We start from the raw sequence: 22,628 nt of genomic DNA on the forward strand, positions 1-22,628 counted from the left end.
AGCAACATTAACTCTGACATATGAATTTTTATAATTATTTCAATCTAAATATTTTCTTAAAGAATTCTGTTCAGTGGAAAATATCAGTTAATATACTTACAAGTCAAATAAGAACACAACAGGGTAAAATAAAAGATAAAGCACCAACACAATTTAAACTCTCTAAAATGTGTGTATGTTAATAAGGATCATAACTATACCTCAGAACATCTTGATTCTTGGCACACCGAACACAGGCATTCCGTAGACATCTGAAACATTCTGCTATAAGCAGCAGACATGTGTCTAGAGTTTTCAGTTCCATGGAATCCTTGCAGGCCAATTCCATTTCACATGAGGCATTAGTCAAGATTTTCAGGAGACTCTGGAACATACTTTCTTCTGCCATTTCTCTGAAATAAAGTATAACTGCAGTGAGTAAAGGAGGATTATAAATAGGGTGGGGAAATATTGGTTAGACAAGAAAATCTTTCATGAAGTTTATTATTCAAGTCATGTTCATTTAAAATATAACACTGAAGAGTTGACATAATACTGTAATATATTTCTGCAATAAGAAAACTTAACCATCCTGACACACCAAATCTTTGAGTAGAGGGGACTCACTATTAAGTGTTAGAAAAATCCAAAAGGCTCATACTAATTTTTTAAGTTATATAAAGTAAACTCTATTCCTATAAAACCTTGCCCTCCCTGGAAATCAAGGACCTTATTTTAAGATATACCAAGCACGTACTTAGAGTTATTTCCAGTTCATCACGAGGACTTAAAAAAAAAAAACCCACAACAACCTTGTGCATCATGGAAAATATAAATTTTAGGCAGCTCAGTGTAGAAGCCTTCATAAGTCTTAAGTGACACACACCTCTCACTACCCTTTCACAACATAGCAAACAGCAACCATTACTGAGTACAGGTCATATACTGATTTAGTTTTCATGGAACTTTAAGTAACAACTCTCAGACCAAAAGCAGTCTAAGTCATCCTAACCACATACACAAAAGATGCATAAGATCATTTAGGAACATCGGAATTAGGAATCAGCATACGTACTCAGACCAACTGTGTCCAGCACCAGATGTTTTAGAGCAGTGGATTTCAACCTTTTTTCATTTGTGCACCCCTAAAAAATTTAAAATGGAGGTGCAGACCTCTTTGGAAGTCTTAGACATAATCTGCAGACCTCCAGAGGTCTGCTGACCACAGGTTGAAAACCTCTGCTTTAGAGGAAGGAACAAGAAACTACATAATAAAATAACCTGCCAAGAGATAAGTTTCTCTAGTCCCAGAAAGTTAGTGGAAAGTTTATATCCTGAAACATGAAGATCTAGATCCCTGGTAATCCATTTAAATGTGTTTAAATCTTACTAAGCCATTGGTGTACATACCCTGTAACAGTGAATTCCACTAGTTATTATCCTTTTTTGTAAATAATCACTTTCTTTTACCAGTTTTAATTTATTGCCTTTCAACATCAATGGATGATCCCTAGCCCTGATATCTTCTGTGGTAACTTTAAGTGTGCATTCCCTGGTTCCTTCCTCCAAAATGTGAATTCAAGGATTTGAACTCTCACGTTCAAGAAGGGCACAAGGAAAACAGAGCACCATTGTGTGGTTGCAACCTTAACTCCATGTTTTCAAAAGCTTTCCATTAACTTGGATCAGGCCTATACTGATGAAACCAAGTTCTATAAGGAGCTAATACTGTACTTTCACGTGAAGAGAAAAGGGAAAGCATAATCACAAAAAAGTGAAGTGGTTAAGACACTGGAATGGAGCTCAGGGATCTGGGCTCAATTCCCAACTTCTTCCACAGACCTCCTATATGTGTGAATGCAAGTCACAATCTCTACCTCAATTCCTCAACTCTAAAATGGGAATATTTTTTCTCCCCACCTTTTGTCTTTATTTAGTTTGTAAACTCTCCAAGGCAAGATCTATTGTACTTTGTGCAATGCACAGCACAATGGGGCTCCTATCTCAGTTGGGGCCTCTATGCATTACTGTAATGATTATTATGGAGCAAGGGACTTCACACAATGAGGAGAGTAATGGAAGGAAGAGGCAGCTAGTTCAAGATTGACTATACCAACCTGCACTCCTGGGAATGCAAAGGGAGAAAAAAATTACCTTTGTCTAGTTTACCAAGTAACTGCTAGAACAGGTGAAAAACTATGCAACTCTTGAGAATATCTTGCCATGATGTGGGGTCTAAAAAAAAAAAAGTTAGAACTGTAGTTATATGAGTGGAGGTTTCCTCCTATGTACAGGCCATTCCACTCTCAGAGAGTTAAAGCAGATGAAGGGAATTGATGCTAAAATGTTATGCTGGAGCTTACACGCACATTTCTCACAAAAGCAGCAAGCATAAATCTCCAGGTCGTCTGTCACACACAGATGTGTGAAAAGCTTCCAGAATATAGCTGCTGGCATATTTATTTATTTTTTCAAAATTTATGTTTAGAAAGGGGATGAATGTGACAGATTAAAGCCAGTCAGTAATTCATATTTGATAGAGTATGAATTCTGGTGAAACTCTGCTACACAAGAAAGTGCAGCATGGTGTCACTTTAAGAACAGAGAGTTTAACTCAATCCAACACTGCCAGCCAGATGCAGCTGACATGGAAAATCAGAATCCAGCCACTTTGACCCTTAGATGGATTTAAGGTGCACACAAGATCAAAGGAGCATTTAAATGCTACATCTTGAGAGAGGCGGTAGCAAAATATCTTCCGAGCTAAATACTGGGCCAAAAGGAGATAAAAATGGGGAAGAAATGTTAATCAACACAGGCGACAATAATCATGGTACATAAAGAGATTATGATGTTTCATTAATGTAATGCTTGACCATTTTTAGTGTAAGTATGACAGCATTCATTATCCTGTATGGCTAGATATTTGATGGTGATCAAATGGGAAGGAAAGCGTTTCACTTGATGCATAAGAAGTTATTTTGTTTGGTTTTAAAATATGAAAAAAGACATGTATTTGACTATGGCCTCCCACTGACAAGGACATGTATTGCAACTACTGCCATTTACACACACAAAAATCCAGAAGATTATGTGATTTGGAGACTGACGTCCCACAGAATCTATAAATAAATACATCCACACAGACATAGGAACATTTTTCCCAACACTGACGAAACAGTATCTGGTAAAGGAGCACCCAACTATATTCAATCCCACATATGACAGAGTCACATTTGCTCTGTTGAGTCAAGATGCCATACAGAGCCATTAACAGGGCAAGTGTTTAAGAGCAGTGTACCAATTAAGTTACGCAAAAAATAAAAAACTGTCAGAGTCTGTTAGCAATTCCCCTTATTTTTACCTATGCTGTGAGCTGGAATACCACAGAATCACAGATTATTAGGGTTGGAAGGGACCTCAGGAGATCATCTAGTCCAACCCACTGCTCAAAGCAGGACCAATCCCCACTTCCCTAAATGGCCCCCTCAAGGATTGAACTCACAACCCTGGGTTTAGCAGGCCAATGCTCAAACCACTGAGCTATCCCTCCCCCCAACAACATGGAACTGTTTGATAAATTGTCCTAAACTTTACTTCAAAATATAGAAATCAGAAGCTAATCTGAGCCACCCCTTTCTAGTATGCAATGGTCAATTATTTTACATTGGTAAAAGACAAGCAAAAGCGCTAAGTACAGATTTTTGGTTTTTGGGTTTTTTTAAAGTGTACTCTAGCTGGTTATATTGTAACAAAACAGTTACAAAAGGCTTTTCAGTACAAATATAAAGGCTTATTCTGTTTAGCAAGCTGCAGCTGTGCAGCATAGGAATTGTTCAGAAAGCCATTTTAACTGTTCACTGGATCATGAAATTCAGGCTATTGTGATAGCCTATATTATAAACAGAAATCAGAAGTTTTGATTAAAAAGGATAATCTAAAAAATAAGAAATTTGTTCAGAAAAAGGTAGCGCATCATGATTTTTTATAATATATTCTACTAAAATATGAAGATCTGATTATTCTGCTAGTTTCCAACAAACTATTTTAAATGCCAATATTTATAGGTTTTTCTATGTTGCTCCTCACTGTAGAATCTGGGCACCTGACACACATTAATGGATTTATCTTCCCACTATTAACAAAATAGGGACGTTTATTCCATGTATGTGTCAGTGAAGCACAAAGAGATAAATTAGTTTTATGGGTGCTTGCCAGTTCCTGAAGAAAAAAAAAAACACCATAAACGATGTGCCCAAGGTCACACAACAAGTCTGCAACAGATCCAGGTACAGAACCCAGATGTGGTTCCCAGTATAGGGCTTTACAATAATATCATCATTCCTCTCAAAGCCGTGCTTTTTCCACAGATTAAAAAGTATCTATGTGAAAATATTGCTAACCAAAGATACAAGTAACTATGTGCATAATCATTTTAAACATAATGGGATGGTTGGGCAGGCTTAAATCAATTGCAAGAAGCCTAAGAATAGTTTCTGCTACTACACTTGCCCCTAATCCCCTCAGTCAACGTTTGTGGGTTTCCAGTTTATTTATTTTTTGGCGGGTGAGGTAAACTAAAGTTTTTCCTCTTTCCTGTTGGCATGTGAAAGGCCCATAAACATACAGGTAAAACAGTGACATTGACTATACTCAAATGCTGTGGAATGTACAAAGTAAATGTGAAGAAAAATATTTTCCTGTAATCTGTTATTAAATATTTGTATTACCATAGCACCTAGGAGCCCTAGTTATGGACCAGGATCTCACTGTCTGAGGTGCTGTACAAACAGAACAAAGAGATGGTCCCTGCCCCAAAGAGCTTAAATTTTTGATGCTACTTGTAACACTAGTAAGTAAAAACTTCAGGCAGAAGTGTGATTTAAATTGCCATGTTCCTTTAAGCATCACCCAAACTTCATGCATTTCTGATAAAACTATTACTTCAATAAATAAAAAAAAGTCACATTACATTTACTATATAGAGGATCCTGCTCTCCCAGTCTTAGGTTAGCCCCCTTTTACGTGAAAGAATTTCTGTATTAAATTAACTTAACTTGTTCTTTTGCCTTTGTTATTGTGAGATGATGTCGACACCATGCTCTGAAATGTCTAGTTTGGGCTCATTCTGCTTTGCTCCAGTAAGTGTATCCATAGTCAAGAACACTCCACTGATAAAGGGCTACTCACTGATTGTAACCAAGTTACCACCTCTTAGGAGGTGGATTACCTACGCCAACGGGAAAACCCATCCTGACACACTACAGTGGCGCAGCTGCACCGCTGCAGCCGCACCACTGTAGCATTTGAAGAGTATACATATCCTTAGAGGCACAGCTTGGCTAAGTTTTCTGTCTGAAACATACTTTTAGCGAAAAATGCAGATTTGCTGACAATGACACATTTTGTGAATTTGAGTTAGTTTATTGAAAAAACAAAGAACGTTCAAAAAAAATTTTGTTTTGATATTTTCTAAATGTTTTGGGTTTTTTTAGTTCAATGACTTTTTCTAAATTTCCTTCCATTTTATTTTAAAAATTCAAAACCGTTTAAAAATGCTCAAAAAATCAAAATGAAACGCTTTGACCCAAAATGATTGTTTTTCAGTTTTTCAGAACTGCCATCAAACCAAACAATCTGTTATTTATCCAGCTCTAATTAGGTAAGTTCCCAAACAGCAGTATTTAAACACACGCACGCACACAAACAAATGAGACAAACAAATTGTGAAAATTGCCCATGGTCACACAAATCAGCTGTGACACAGCAGGGAATCAAACCTGGATCTTAAGCCCTGTTTCAGTGTCCTACGCATAAGACCAGGTAAAAAACTAAGGAAGGATTTAACTAGCAATATTAGGTTTTGAAAAGGTTTAAAAAAAATACAAACAAAACATAAATTGTAGCATGTTCACATTTTGAACTGAGGACAATTCCCAGCTCACTAGTTCTGATCACACTATTCAAGGGACACCATCATAGGACCTAATCACATCAGCCACACTATGAGAGGCTCGTTCACCTGCACATCTACCAATGTGATATATGCCATCATGTGCCAGCAATGTCCCTCTGCCATGTACATTGGCCAAACCGGACAGTCTCTACGTAAAAGAATAAATGGACACAAATCAGACGTCAAGAATTATAACATTCAAAAACCATTCGGAGAACACTTCAATCTCCCTGGTCACTCGATTACAGTCCTAAAAGTCACAATATTACAACAAAAATTCCTCAAAAAACAGACTCCAACGAGAGACTGCTGAATTGGAATTAGTTTGCAAAATGGACACCATTAAATTATGCTTGAATAAAGACTGGGAGTGGATGGGTCATTACACAAAGTAAAACTATTTCCCCATGTTTATTGCCCCCCCTACTGTTCCTCACACCTTCTTGTCAACTGCTACAAAGGGTCATTTTGATTACTGCTACAAAAAGTTTCTCTCTCCTCTGCTGGTAATAGCTCACCTTAACTGATCACTCTCGTTAGAGTGAGTATGGTAACACCCATTGGGGGGGGGGAGGTGTGTGTGTGTGTGTGTGTGTGTGTGTGTGTGTGTGTGTGTGTGTGTGTGTGTGTGTGTGTGTGTGTGTGTGTGTGTGTGTGTGTGTGTGTGATAAATAAATAAATAAATAAATAAAATCTTCCTACTGTATTTTCCACTGCATGCATCCGATGAAGTGGGCTGTAGCCCACGAAAGCTTATGCTCAAATAAATTTGTTAGTCTCTAAGGTGCCACAAGTGCTCCTGTTCTTTTTAAAAACAGAGTGTAGCCACTGTGCCCTGAATGGGCAGGACTAATTAACCTATGTTTAGTTTGCTAGCTCACATCAAGCTAGCATGCGTATGTTTCCTCCACTTTGGAAGTACACCCCCAGCTCAAAACATAGCCATACCCTAAGTTAGGGGAAGTGGAATTTCAAGAAAATGAATTTTAAAAATAACATGTAGATATGTTAAATGTGTTTAAAAAGCTAACCTACATTTTTTTATCTTCAGCATATGAGTTACAAGCTAGTGTTCCCCCTAATCCTGTAACTGGATCCACATGGGTCAACTCTTGCACCCAAACAGAGCCACTGAAGCCAATGCAGCTCTACGGGTACGTCCAGACTACCCGCCGTATCGGCGGGTAGCGATCGATTTTTCGGGGATCGATATATCACGTTTCATCTAGATGCGATATATCGATCCCCGAACGCGCTCCCGTCGACTCCGGAACTCCACCGGAGCGAGCGGCGTTAGCGGAGTCGACACAGGGAGCCGCGGACATTGATCCTGCGCCGTGAGGACCCAAGGTAAATTGATCTAAGATACTTCGACTTCAGCTACGCTATTCACATAGCTGAAGTTGCATATCTTAGATCGATACCCCCCCCAGTGTAGACCAGCCCTACATCAGTGCAAGGACCTGCTCATATGGGTCCGATTACATGAAAACTAAAATAAAAATAAATCAAAATTCTGTCTGAATTTTCTTTAACTACATGCTTTGTGTAACATTTAAGATAATAAAATGAAGAGATGTCTTTTTTCCCCTCTGTTTACTTTCAACAGGGCTTTGTTTAATTTCTACAAAAGTTATCAATTTCACTTTCTAATCTTTCTTTGCACTGGCATACCATTATTCTGGATTGTAACAAGCATGCTCTTGCCACCCACTCAAAGGCCTTGTCTACATTTGGATTTTAGCTACTAATGTTGTTGCTGCACTGATGCAAACCACTAGCACTGACACAATTTGCACTGCTGCAGTTTACCCCCATTTCACACCTGTGCTGCTCTGTTGTAAGCTGTGTCTACAGTAGTAGTCTGCACCAGTGGCTAAAACCCCACCTGGACAAGGCCTAATAGTAATGAAGGTAGCCCTTGGAGAGAAAGATGTGGTTGTTACTGTCTCCCTGAACCAGAGACCCATGCAGGGAACAGAGACAAGTGCAGACAGAGAAGCATACTCTCCCACACCTGCTACCCAGGTTCTGGTATGGAAGCAGGGATACTCCCAGGATCCATGCACAGAGCAGAGAGTACAGGTAGGGGGAAGCTATATTTCCCTTACCTATCAGACCCCAAACCATGTGTGATGGCTCACAGGCCACATGTCTGCTTCACTAGCAAGGGGCCTAGCAGAAGAACTGAATCCCATCTTCATTTCCCAGATCATTCCAAGTGACCAGGAAACGCATTACTGCTGTACAGCATTAAAGAAGATAGGGTTGCAAGAGCACCTGCAAGGGGGCACCAGTATATGTCTGGCTCCTGTTTTCCTCAGACCCACTCTGTGATCCACCCAGATCCTGGCAGGTAAGCAAAGCACAATGAAGATACGAGTTTAAGAACTACAGCAGCTGTTGTGAGCTTTATAGCCTGACATACAAACTTTGTTTTTCTTACATGATTTCAAAGCACCCCCTTCAATAGGGAGCAAGAAAGCCCTGAAACCAGACATCACTGCACAGGTGACAGGATTATCTCTAGTCTGCGGCTACCTGGAGTGGGTGGGGGGATTTAAACTAATCTTGTATCAGAGAGGTAGCCCTGTTAGTCTGGTTCTGTAGAAGCAGCAAAGAATCCTGTGGCACCTTATAGACTAACAGACGTTTTGCAGCATGAGCTTTCGTGGGTGAATACCCACTTCTTCGGATGCAAGTAGTGGAAATTTCCAGGGACAGGTATATATAAGCAAGCTAGAGATAACGAGGTTAGCTCAATCAGGGAGGATGAGGCCCTGTTCTAGCAGTTGAGGTGTGAAAACCAAGGGAGGAGAAACTGGTTCTGTAATTGGCAAGCCATTCACAGTCTTTATTTAATCGTGAGCTGATAGTGTCAAATTTGCAGATGAACTGGAGCTCAGCAGTTTCTCTTTGAAGTCTGGTCCTAAAGTTTTTTTGCTGCAGGATGGCCACCTTAAGATCTGCTATTGTGTGGCCAGGGTGGTTGAAGTGTTCTCCTACAGGTTTTTGTATATTGCCATTCCTAATGTCTGATTTGTGTCCTTTTATCCTTTTCTCTAAGGATTATGTGTACTGGGGGTTCCTCCTCTAAGGAAAAGGATAAATGGACACAAATCAGACATTAGGAATGGCAATATACAAAAACCTGTAGGAGAACACTTCAACCACCCTGGCCACACAATAGCAGATCTTAAGGTGGCCATCCTGCAGCAAAAAAACTTTAGGACCAGACTTCAAAGAGAAACTGCTGAGCTCCAGTTCATCTGCAAATTTGACACTATCAGCTCACGATTAAATAAAGACTGTGAATGGCTTGCCAATTACAGAACCAGTTTCTCCTCCCTTGGTTTTCACACCTCAACTGCTACAACAGGGCCTCATCCTCCCTGATTGAGCTAACCTTGTTATCTCTAGCTTGCTTATATATACACCTGTCCCTGGAAATTTCCACTACTTGCATCCGACGAAGTGGGTATTCACCCACGAAAGCTCATGCTGCAAAACGTCTGTTAGTCTATAAGGTGCCACAGGATTCTTTGCTGCTTAAACTAATCTTGAAAACCAGGCACAGACCCCTCTGCCTCCAGTTACAGACTCACGGGTACTCCCAGTCCTCCCACACACAGAGAGCTCAGACACTGCCCTGCCCCAACATCTGCCCCAGTCCACACACCCCTGTGGCCAGAAACAGACCAGCTCCCCACATCCCGAGCAACACACACAGCCATACACTCCGATATACCCCCAGTACGTGTACACACACACACACACACCCCTCCCCCCCATCCCGGTACACACACACACACACACCAGGTCAGCCCCCATATCACCATACACGCGCGCACACACCCCATACGCCCCCCAGTACACATAACCCCCCACAGCTGGTACACAAACACCCCCCAGTACAGCCCCATAGCACCGGCAAACGAAACGTTCACACGCATCCTGACACCCCACCACACGCGCGCGCCCACACATACACACCCCCCCCCGCCGCACTGACCGGCGCACACCCCCCGCCCCACGTGGCCCGCGCGGGGCCCCTCCTCCCCGCTACCTGGGCCGCGCCTCCTGGAACAGGCCCGTCAGCCGCCGCACTGTCTCCAGGCAGCCGGGGCCCGACGACGCCGCCGCGGGCCGCTCCGCCCGGGCGGCGAGTCCCAGTTGCTGGGCCAGAGCGGGCAGCGCCGCCTCGGGCCCGGCCGCCGCCGCCGCCATCGTGCGCCTCGTCCCCGCTCCGCCCCCTGCCCCTGCCGCTCGGCCACACGTGGGAGGGCCCGGCGTGCGTGTGCGCGGGTGAGACACGGACATGCGGGGGCGTGTGCACCCTGACATGTATGGCCCACGTGCGTGGCGTGCACCCATGGGCGTGTGTGTGATAGCTGAGGACGTGTTCAGTAGGCGTGTACCCATCCATGCGTGTGGATAGGTGTGCGTGCATGCACGTGTACAGATGTGCGTTGATGGGGGTGAGATCCATGGGGTTAAATTCAGCCGGAGCCATCCAGAGTGGAGCTCTAGTAAAGCTTTTCAAACCTGCAGGAACCCTGGCTCGTCCCCGGGCTCGGGGAAATAGCGAGAATTTAAGGCCTGGTGATGTCTGTATATGCATGCGTGTAGATGTGTGTATGAGTGTGCACATGTGTGAGTGCATGTGTGCAGCTACGTGTGATACCTGTGGGCATTGGTGTTGAGATAAGTGTACATGCGGGCTGTCCATAAATTACATAATGCATTGCTGGATGGATGGGTCCTTAATTTTGCATGACAATGTTTGTTTCAGTGTTATAAAGTGTTACAAGGGAGCGGGTAGGTCTTGAAAATCAGAGAAGGTTGTTACATAATTTGTGGACAGTCCCCACATGTACCTAAGAGACAAATAGTAATTTTAAATATTAGAAGTAAACAAAAACCCAAACTCAGGGAATGTGCAATTAAGTTTCCATCACCAAATAAAACAGAAGGCTATTTGTTTCTTCAAGCAATGTCCAACTACCATGCAGTCTACCTTAAAGGTAGGCTTGGAAGGATTCAGTTTTATTGGTAAACATTGATTTCACCATACACACAGAAACTGACAAAAATATTTCCATCAATAATAATTGAAATTTACAGGTAGACTATGTAAAATGCTGCTTGAGAGCTTATTAGAGTTTGACTTAAGAATATTTACTTTGTATTTTTTAACATGTGATGTTGACAATTTGTGTTCTAATGACTATAACACTTTAACCTTTTGACTCTCAATGCCTTCTGTCATTAAATATTTTCTGATCTCCCATAGTCTGAAAATTTTCCCACAGCTATGAAAATTTAAATTGATAAAAATAGAAAAAAATGCTTAAAAGTAAACATTGATATTAGCCATTGAAATTATAAAAAAAAAATTAAATTCTGCCAAGCCTAATTAAAGGATTTTGATTAGTGGTGTGTAGCTGTTGTTGCCTCTCTCCTATTGTATGTGTAAATCTTGAACATTTATGTCTTCTACAATCAGTGGGAAGCTGAGTATGTCATAGAAATTACAGATTCTCTGATTTTCTTTTTTTTTTCCTTGAGCACTATGGCTTTTCCTTTTCCTTTTTTCATTTCCTCCATCACTAACTTTGAAGACATGCCACTGGCACTGGGAGGAGTGTGAATACCTGTGCCTAACTCTTCTAGCAGCAATGGAAGTGAAGGTTCCCCATCCAGAGGTAAAACATTCTCTGGCTTTATGCTAGGTTTTTTTGCTTCAGATTTCTCACCATTGCTGCCCCACTTCAGCTCAGCAAGTAGCAGCAATGTTGGAAGCTCTGGCCTCTCCACCAACTGCTCTGCAGGCTGTTCATCAGCCACTCATTCACTAGCTGACTGTCAGTTGCCTTCTGCTGCCACCTGCCTCTCTTCTGTGATCTCAGCACATAGCAGGCTGGGCAGAGAGTCCTATCACAACTGATTTCAGTTCTCATTGGGCAGTTAACACAAACACAGAGACTTCTAATGAAACCTGTTTATCTTTATTATTTGAACAGTAGAAAGAAACAGATTAAACCAGGCTAGGGAAAATCCTTGACAGGGGTATATATCCTCCTAGTTAGGATACCTATTTCCCCCCCCATTTACTTTCATAGGCCTCTGACATTCAAGCCCTTGGCTTAACGAGACTCTTTTCACTGAGGGTGGCCCCCTTATTTGGGACAGGTTAAGCATGGTCCTACTTTCCTGTATTCCTACAATACAGGGAGTCCTCGAACATATGACACCCAACTTTCATCGGACACCATTTACAACGCTTTTCAACTGACAACCCGTTTTGCCCCTACAACACTTGTTTCTCCCTTACGACACTCTATTTGCATAAAGTTTGCTTGAAATTACTTCCTGGTTGTGTTATACTGGTATGGAGTTGGAAGGGATCACTTCTGATTGGCCTTGAGGCGGCAGAGTAGCTTGTTGCTGGGTAGCGTTGCTGTTTGTTTTTGATTGGCTCCCGACCCCGGGCTCAGCCAATCAATAAACTTAAACAGTGATTGGCTGAGGCTCAGCATGTGTGCCATTCTCCGTGGCTTTCTTAGCCTGTGTTGCCAGCATTCTGAACAGCATGTGTGAGTTTATATGTTTATTTGAATGCTGTTTACAACATACAGTGTACAGTAAATACATTTGATGTTGCAACATCAGTCAGATATAATTCATTTAGTACAAAAATCTGGGTGGTGAAAATAGTGTATCAAGCATTGGTTCAGGAACCAATCCCCCCTTCCTACCATTGATTCCTATGGGAAAAGTGTTTTCAACTTACGTTTCGACTTACAACGCAATTCTGAGGACCAAATTATGTCATAAGTCCGAGGACTCCCTGTAATTACAACATTGGTAACCATATATCACTACCCATAGCATTCAGTACTAAGGTAATTTGTACCCAACAGCAGCTAAAGTTCATCACTTTGACACTGCTGTATCTGCTGAATATGTAAGCAGAGCAGGAGCAAACTGTATATACATAAACACACCCAAAGTCTCTCCCCCTCCCATCTAGCTGTCAGGGAAGCATTCATTCAGACCCTGCTTACAAACATATTGCCTTTTCCTTTAGAAACAAATTCAATTGTCATCCCTCCTGAGCTAGACCAGAGGTAAACTTCTCTTCCTCCTGCATTAATATCCAGCAGTGATCCTCTTGTTTTTAATGATTGTCAATCACCAGGGTTGAAGCCAACCTGGATATGTTACTTGGGCATGTATCAACAAGCACTGCTTGAAGGTTACATATAAACAATGATTTGTACAAATATCAAGTGGAAATTAGTTAAATAAATAAGAACTATCAGGTGATAGTGATTAAATTAAATAATCGGACAGTATGGCCTAACTTTTCACAAACCCCCATGCTTTTTTACAACAGTTCCTGTGGCAAACTGACAAGCCTACACATCGAAGTACATTTCAAAGGTTGTCTTTATCTCTGAAAGAGCTAGAAACGTTTGTTTGTTTCTTTGAATTGGAATGGAAACTCAAAACAGGTGGAACAGTTGCCATGAATCAGATCCCAGGTCCATCTAATTGAGTACCCTGTGTCTGACAGTAGCCAACACCAGCTGCTTCAGAGGAAGGTGCACAAATCATCGCAATACACAGTTTTGAAATAACTTGCACACAGACAGAGGTACTTTCTTCATAACCCTCATTAGTTTAGAGGTTGGCTTATACTAACTGAATATTCTTGTTATGCATGTAACTGTCCAATTCTTTTTTGAATCTTGCTATACTCTTATGCTCAATGATAGCTTGTAGCAGTGAGTTTCACAGGCTAATTGTGTGATCCTTTTATCAGTTGTAAATTTGCTGCCTTGTAATTTCATTGAATACCCCCTGATCTTGCTTTATGAAAGAGGGTAACCAGAAGCTCCCACTGTATCTTTTCTATGATATTCATTATTTTGAATATCCCTTAACACCTGTTTTTGGACCCCCCTCTGTTATTGCTACATCCTTTCTGAGGTAGGGTGACACAGTATTCCAGGTGAGGGTGTACCATTGACTGGAGCTTGTAATATAACTTCTGCGAGAGATCTGGTGATTGAGCTCACCTCCACTAAAAACAGCATTTGGACATGAATATGGGTAAAATAATTACCTTGACTAGTTATCTTTGCTTTACGTATAAAATCAGTTTTGAAGTTTTTACAAATTCATTTTGAGTTATGAGTAGATTAAAAAAATTGTATTTTCAAAAGAGAAAAACCAACATTTCATAATAGTCATTATTTTATATTTATTTGTATCATGAGGGCACCTACCAACCCCAATCAGCAGTTAGGGCTGCATTGTGCTCGGCAGTTTAAACAAAATAAAAATCCAGTCCCTGCCCCAGAGCTTGAAATCTAAGCAATGTAAGTTTTCAAAGTCTCATAGCTCAAATATGGCTTGTCTAATATATTTAGAAAACTTAACCAAAAAGAAAAACAAACAAACTATCCCCTGGCTATAGTGGAATAGCCTTTTTGACAAGTTTTATGCAGGGCTTCCAGAAATAGGTTTTTCTTGGAAGGCCCTGAGGTTTCAGGTCAGGCATTGAGAAATTGTGTCACATTCTGGAGGTTGACTGTTCTAGCAAAGTGTAGCTGTTGTGGGAGGTCATAACCATGCAGGGTGAGAGAGTTCATCATAATTTGGGCCCCAGCTCTCCAGTGTCCCTCATTTTATAGACTCAGACCCACACAGAAAAGACCATGATCATCTAGACTGACCTCCTGCACATTGCGGGCCACAGAATCTCACCCTCCCACTCCTATAATAGACCCATAAACTCTGGCTGAGTTACTGAAGCCCTCAAATCTTGATTTAAAGACTTCAGTTACAGAGAATCCACTATTTACTCTAGTTCAAACCAGCAAATGACCCATGCCCATGCTGCAGAGGGAAGGTGAAAAAAAGCCCATGTCTCTGTCAGTCTGACCCAGGGGAAAGTTCCTTTCCAACCACAAATATGGTGATCAGTTAGACCGGGGTAGGCAACCTATGGCACGCGTGCCAAAGGCAGCACGCGAGCTGATTTTCAGTGGCACTCACACTGCCTGGGTCCTGGCCACCAGTCTGGGGGGGCTCTGTATTTTAATTTAATTTTAAATGAAGCTTCTTAAACATTTAAAAAATGTATTTACTTTACATACAACAATAGCTTAGTTATGTATTATAGACTTATAGAAAGAGACATTCTAAAAACATTAAAATGTATGACTGGCACACGAAACCTTAAATTAGAGTGAATAAATGAAGACTCAGCACACCACTTCTGAAAGATTGCCGACCCCTGAGTTAGACCCTAAGCATGTCATCAAGACCCAATAGCCAGATACCTGGGAAAGAATCCTCTGTATTAACTCAGAGCCCTCCCCATCTAGTGTCCCGTCTCTGGCCACTGGAGATATTTACTAATAGTAGTCGTGGATGTGCCACATGCCAGTGTAGGCAACCTCAGCATACTATCCCCACCATACCAACCTTAGCATACCATTCCCACCATAAACTCAGTCTTAAAACCAGTTAGGTTTTTTGGCCCCACTGCTCCCCTTGGGAGGTTGTTCCAGAACCTCACTTCTCTGATGATTAGAAACCTTCATCTAATTTCAAGCCTAAACTTGTTGATGGCCAGTTTATATCCATTTGTTCTTGTGTCCACATTGGCACTTAATCTAAATAACTCCTCTCCTTCCCTGGTATTAAACCTTCTGATGTATTTATAGAGAGCAATTATATCTCCCCTCAGCTTCATTTGGTTAGGTTAAACAAGCCAAGCTCTTTGAGTCTCTATTTTGAGTGACATTATTCATTTTCTTTTCAGTGTTACTTACATGTCACATAAATTTGGTGTTGCCTCTCTGTTATTGTTGTAAATTATTTACATGAGATATAATTATAAAACCAAAGTTATAGAAAGAAGTCTTCAGTTTCACATTTAGGTGATCTGTCTGGGGATTGGTCCTGCTTTGAGCAGGGGGTTGGACTAGATGACCTCCAAGCACGCGCTTGGGGCGGCATTTTGCCGGGAGGGCGACAGGCGGCTCCGGCGGACCTCCCGCAGGCATGACTGCGGAGGGTCCGCTGGTCCCGCAGCTCCGATGGACCTCCTGCAGAAATGCCTGCGGAGGGTCCGCTGGTCCCGCAGCTCCAGTGGAGCATCCGCAGGCATGCCTGCAGGAGGTCCAACGGAGCCGCGGGACCAGCGGACCCTCTGCAGGCACGTCTGCAGGAGGTCCCCCGAAGCCGCGGGACTGGCGACCGCCAGAGCACCCCCCGCAGCGCGCCGCCCTGCTTGGGGCGGCGGAATTCCTAGAGCCGCCCCTGATCAATCCTACAGGTTATAAACACTAATAGTGGCTAAATCCATATCTGACAGGAGAAGACACCATCTTCTCACCAAGCTTAGATTGAAAAAAAGGCATTTTTCGTGGTTGTGACAATTTGGGTATTCAGAAGCACTGAAGAGTTCAGGTGAACATAGACGTTGTAGTCTTCCTAACCTATTAGTAACCCTTGGAGACGGGATACTGACCCAATGAGTGACAAGGATATTTGGCTTTAGCCCTTGCCCCAGGTCATGTGACTGGGGCCAGGAAATTAAGGTTTTGTTTTTTATTCCACTCGTGTGTCACACGGTGACAGAAGCAAACAATCTTTCACCAAAAGGAAGCAAATGAAGCCCCCTGTGTCCTTCTGACTGGAAGGGAACCTGGCAGAGAGCTGGGAGAGGTGATTGAGGCAATACCAAATTGTCATGGAAGCAAATGATATTGCAAAGAAATCAGAGGATGAAATTCTCTGTGCTGCTATATGGATCAGGTTCAGAGCCGTTGTAGTTTACTCCACCTCATTTGCTACACACCTTTGAACTTCCACCGTGAATGAAGCATCTCCTAACTTTTGACTGTTTGACATTCCAACCTTAACAATGTTCTTTAACCAATTTTTTGTATGGAATTAATTAATTATGTTGGGCCATTACACAAACTTATAGACGGACACAGTCCCTGGCTGCAAAGAGCTTATCTAAAAAGACAAGAAAGACACATTTGGAGTAAAAGGGACACAGCACAAAAGCAAATTGGTCAGGATGACAGTTGACAGAGTTCTGTTAGTTTCATGTTTTGGGGGGGGGTTGCATTATTGTTTTTATGAATATTAAATTTATTACAAAAATGAAGTTTTAGATTTTAGTTTAGAACAAGAAAAAGCAAAATACAGGAGGCTGTAAACATGTGTAAGTTAAAGCAGGCCTAAACTTACACATTGGGAAGCTGGAAGATGTAAATTTAGACATCAGCAGAGTGAGTGTAAGTAGGTCTAAAGGATTTGGAATATAAGGGAGTCTAAGCAATAGGAAGTGAGTCATCTCCTTTCATGACACCTCTGAACTTGGCTCTATAGCATTCTGATTTTTAAAGTGACACATATCAGCTAGGAAATGCCAGTGGAAGATTAATCATTTCTATGACTGTGTGTAGTTTGCCCCTTTAGCTTGGCAATAGCCATCTTGCAGGACAGAACAAAGCTGGTGGTGTCTTACCACTTGCCCCCCACACCCTAACTCCCACTTCACATTGTTCTCCCTGCAGGTTACATTCCACACATTTCACAGCTACTGCCTCTCCACCCACCCAAGCTGAAAGTATCTCTTGGGCTGCTTGAACTTGAATCCTAACTGACTTCCTCTTGTCTAACAGCCTAACCCAGCTCTCCTTCTCTCCTCTTTTCCCCAACACCAGAACAGCCCCCTCATCCAAATCAATCATATTTTATTGGCTATTTAGGTGTTGCCAAAGTGTAAACAAGACAGAAGCTTTAGCTCGCTCTCAGAGATTGATTCTAGCAACATTTGGCCAGGATGCGACTTCATTTTGTTTAGAGATTTATCCGCATACATGGAGAATCCGGGCAGCAAAGGCCTTCACAGTATATATGGGATTAATCCCCATATATAGGGCTTGATCCTGCCTCAAATGAAGTCAGTGGAAAAACTCCCATTGACATCTATGTTGCAGGATCAGCTCCACACTCAGCATCTGCCTGGGAATAGAACTTCAAGGTGTGTTTGGGGTTTAATCCCCAGAACGTAGAATGGCTGCCACAGCAATTCTCCTTTTCTCTGCAACACATGACATACACCTCACTGCATACATGTCCCAATAAATAGCCTCTTCTTTTTTTCTCTGTACTATCTGTATATGAGTTGGGGGGCAGGGGAGGGTTCGGTGGCATGTCAAGAGATGGAGAGGCCGCTAGAAAGTAGTGGAATGCTGTGGGGCTGTTTTGGTGGGTGCGAGTACTTGAGAAAAAGAGGGAGAGGAGGGGTCGCTGTTGTGCAGGGCGGCTGCTGTGTGTAGGAGAGAGAGCAGGACTGCTTTGAGTATGATGTGTTTGTATGGCGGGAGACAGGCTGGCTGTTGGGATGTATGTGGGCAGGGCCGGTGCAAGGATGTTTTGCGCCCTAGGCGAAACTTCCACCTTGCACCCTCCCCCGTCCCCGATCCCCCGCCCTGAGGCGTCCTCCCCGCCCCCACAGCAGCTCTCCTCCTCTGCCCTGAGGTACCTCCCCCCGTGGCAGATCCCCCCCCTCCGCCCTGAGGCACACCCCACCCCCGCTCACCCCTGCTCCACCTCCTCCCTGAGCACGCCGTCGCTGCTTCACTTCTCCTGCCTCCCAGGCTTGCGGTGCCAGTCAGCTTAGGTGCCGCAAGCCTGGGAGGCGGGAGAAGTGAAGCAGCCACGATGTGCTCTGGGAGGAGGCAGGGCAGGGGAGAGCTGGGGCGGGGAGTTCCCCCGCGTGCCGCCCCCCCCTTACTTGTTGCAGGCGGCCCTCCCCGCGCTCCCCTGCCCCAGCTCCCTCCGCCTATATGCCGGCAGTGATCGGGGTGGCCGAAGATCCAGCCGCTGCGGTTGCTGCCGAAGAAAATGCCACCCCCCAAATCCTAGCGCCATAAATGGTTGCACCAGCCCTATATGTGGGACAGAGAAATTGTGAAAGCTAGGATTCAAATTCAGGCAACAGGAGAAATTTTTCAGCCTAGCAGGAGCTGTGAGAAGCGTGGAATGTAACTTGCTGGGGGTGTGGACGCAATAGTGAGAAGGGAGCAGAGGGGAGCAGGTAGGTATAGGAACAAACCACTTTGCTCTCTGTCCTGAAAAATGGCAGCTGTCATATGCTAGGGTGTCTTTTTTTTTTTTAATGTTAAATCCAAAACCAAGCTAATGCCATTTTTTTTTAATACAAATTCACATGATTCTGAATTAAAAAGAAAAACAAGTGCTGTTTCCCTTCATGTTGTAGGTTGATGCTGGTGTAGTTTAAGGCTGTACATGTGCCTATATTAATGTTATGTCACGTTTGTCCAGAATGTCAGAAGTGTGCATGGCACTTTACAAAAGGAAGAAGAATGTCACCCCTCCCCCAAAGAGCTCACAGTTTAAATTGCCCATAAGATGAGATCAGTGTTCAGGAGATAACAGCGAGTAATGGTGATGGAAGGGGAAGTGCACCAGGGGCAGCAGAGGAACCTCCATACCCGACCCTGGTCTCCAGCAGAAGTGCCAGGCAGAGCAGAAGAAGCCCCAGCACCGGGACCCCCGCTGAAGCCCCAGGACTGGCTACTTGCTGTGGCCTCAGGGCTGAGGGACCCCCCGCCCTGCCTCCCACAGCAGGCATCAGGCTTCAGTCATCCCCACCTCTCATCTACCCTCCCCATTGTTTTTAGTAAAAGTCACAGACAGGTCGTGGGCTTCCGTGAATTTTTGTTTATTGCCCATGACCTGTCTGTGATTTTTACTAAAAATAACCATGCCAAAATCTTAACCTTATTCATGGTTACACAGAGAGGAAGAAACGCCATCCTTCCTTAGATTTCCAAGACTGGGGTTTTCTTTTCCATTTCAGTACTTTTCCATTAACTTTAATGGCCCATCATTCTCTTTTCCTAGGTTTCAAAGTTGCAGCCGTGTTAGTCTGTATCCGCCACAAGTATTCCTGTTCTTGTTCCTAGGTTCTTGCACTTAGTTAATACTAGGTTCTTGCACTTAGTTTTGTGTAAACAACTAACCTGGGAAGTGCCCCTCCCTGTCTAATTGTTTCCCCACAGGACTGAGAGGTGACACTGGAGTTGCATTCTGGTTACAATTATAGTGTACTACACATATATACATTCATAATCATATACATATCTCCTAATGGCCATCAAGTTGAGAACATTACACCCTTTCATAAAAGGCCTCACTTGACATATATTTATGCACAATAAATTGCATATAAGCAGTGGATTCAATTGCTTATTCTTAGGGGTTCATGCCCCTTGTTCTCCCTAGAGGTGTTTGGAGCCTGATTATCACAAGTACACTTGTTAGTTCCTAACTGTTGTTTAATAATTACTTTTAAAAACGTGTTTAGAGGGAATTAGAGTATTGTTTGAGGAATTGTGGGAAAATATGGCTTTTGAGGAGGGATTTGAAGGAGTCAAGAAGTGTGGGTGACTGCTTTAAAAATAAATAAAAGAAGGACTAAATTGCATGAGTGACAACGTTAGGGATTATTGGATGCCAACATACATGTACACAAATCCATGTCCTCCCTTTGTGATGCTTCCCAATATCAGATAGATCTTTCTGGTTTGAGAATTTACTTCAGTTCCTAAATCTGCAGATCTGTTTGGTTATTGCAACAATAGCTAGAAATATGTTAGATATCGAACTTGCCCTGGAAAGAAATATTTTTTGGAGAAAAATGCCTTAGGAAAGAAAACTAGAGGAAAAGCATCTGAGCATTTTAGGAGGACAAACCTTGGGCCAGAATCTAATAACCTTATTCAAGTAGTAACATACTTCTCAAACAGTCCCATGGTACTCACTCACCAACAAAGCCACTACCTGTTCCAGTAAAGAGATCAAAATCTGTCCCCTGATGAATGGGTGAACACTGGAAGTACCCACAGGAAAATCTTGCAGGATGCTGCTAGATGGGAGTAGTGCTACATCAGTGGAAATTATCAATGCCAAAAAATTTACTAAAATAGGGTGACCAGACAGCAAATGTGAAAAATTGGGAAGGGGTGGGGGGTAATAGGAGCCTATATAAGAAAAACACCCAAAAATTGGGACTGTCCCTATAAAATCGGGACATCTGGTCACCCTATACTAAAAGGAGAAAAGAGGGATAAAAGATCAGAGAACAAGAGAGAGCAGTGCAGTGACTCAGAAATATTCTATTTGCAGTTATTCTACTGACTGTAGGTGAAAAATTAGAACAGAGCTATGAAATGGATTAACAATTTCTGCTTTATTCACCAGTAACCGCCTCACACAAGATCTGTCTACAGACTGACATCTAGTGGAGATAAAACAATATTCTGCAGAACTGAATAAAAAAAGTCTGAATTTTACAGTCTTACAACGTAAATAATTATATACAGTTCATTCATTAATTTCAATTTACATAGCTTAAAAGAAGCTTATTGTAGGCCATTTGTCATAAATTAAAAACAGAATCACATAAAATGGTAAAATCAGCATCATTTCCATTTACCCTACACCAAAATTAAACTAACACCCAAACAATAACATATTGGGATTAATTTTTGGAACATTTCTGAAAATTAGTCCAATATTGCTTTAAATTTAAAATACCATTACCAGTTATCAACACAAAATAACATGAAATTATACTAAAAATATTTACTAAAGTAATCCACATATTAAGAGCTAGGAACTAATGGGTTCAATCCCAACTCTCCTAAATCATATACATTATTTGTGTGTCAAAATCCATATAAATTTAAAGTCATTATTTTATTAGCACTGGTAGGTGTTTGATTTTTACAAGAAGTGTACTAAAGAAGGAACAAGTACTAGAATTAGAGTAAAAATAACGTCCTCAGAAGACATGGAGAATTCAGTCAGCACTGGGCTTCACAGTGTGTTTGGGATTTAATCCCCATATTCAGGGCTTTTAATTTACTAAACGAGGAAACCACCAAGAAACTGCTATCAACCACAGAGGCCTGAACAAAGGAAAGATACTTTTGCAACTGATATGTAAGGGCATGCCACAAAGTTCAGCTAATTATACCTCTGAAGGGAAGCTTTGAATCTATTCATATTTGGTATTATTTTTCACAGTATCACATTACCAGAGTGAAGATTTTTAATAAGCTTAGTGATACAGATGTATTGTTTAAAAAGAAAATTGGCCATTTGACTTTACTAAACAATCAAATAGAGAGATTAAATTAGACAGGCTCATTCTTCATAGACTGGCTATAAGGCTTGGCCTCTGCTGAATTTATAACTTTGATTTAAACTAAATCTCTGTGACCCTTCACCTTTTATTAAAAAGTAGCTATTATTTGTGAGAGAGTCTTGCTGATACTCAGATAATTCTATTATTTGCATCGACTCCTTGCAGCTCCTCTGCATACTGAACAGAACAATTTAACAGATTATTTGGTTCCTTTAGTATACAACAACTGATAAACTTTTTCTGTCTCCTTTCTATACAGCATGGGACTCACAGGGGATTTAGTTGCAATTTTCCCAGCTTGAAAGAAAGGCCTGAAGCTGAAGGGGCTATATACAAGTACTCCAAACCGTAGGGAGGCCCAGACTCTCATCTGAATAAAATAAAAGCTCTGTTCCAGCATGTGTACTATCTATATCT

General features: G+C 42.1%; 1 protein-coding gene and 1 long non-coding RNA gene across 2 annotated transcripts in view; one reads left to right on the plus strand and one right to left on the minus strand.

Annotated features, from left to right (window-relative positions):
- The window catches only part of ATXN10 (ataxin 10), a 171,621-nt gene extending 161,173 nt beyond the window's left edge, over positions 1–10,448 (minus strand). The window contains 3 exon segments of the mRNA XM_039520427.1: positions 201–392; positions 10,002–10,420; positions 10,422–10,448. Coding sequence (XP_039376361.1) covers positions 201–392; positions 10,002–10,420; positions 10,422–10,448 — 638 coding nt within the window.
- LOC120395751 lies at positions 10,100–22,621 on the plus strand. The gene is made up of 2 exons (XR_005592761.1): positions 10,100–10,240; positions 22,471–22,621. It is a non-coding gene; the product is annotated as an uncharacterized LOC120395751 (long non-coding RNA).
- The last annotated feature ends 7 nt before the right edge of the window (positions 22,622–22,628 follow it).

Source organism: Mauremys reevesii, linkage group 1, assembly GCF_016161935.1.
Source record: "Mauremys reevesii isolate NIE-2019 linkage group 1, ASM1616193v1, whole genome shotgun sequence".
NCBI classification, from domain to species: Eukaryota; Metazoa; Chordata; order Testudines; family Geoemydidae; genus Mauremys; species Mauremys reevesii.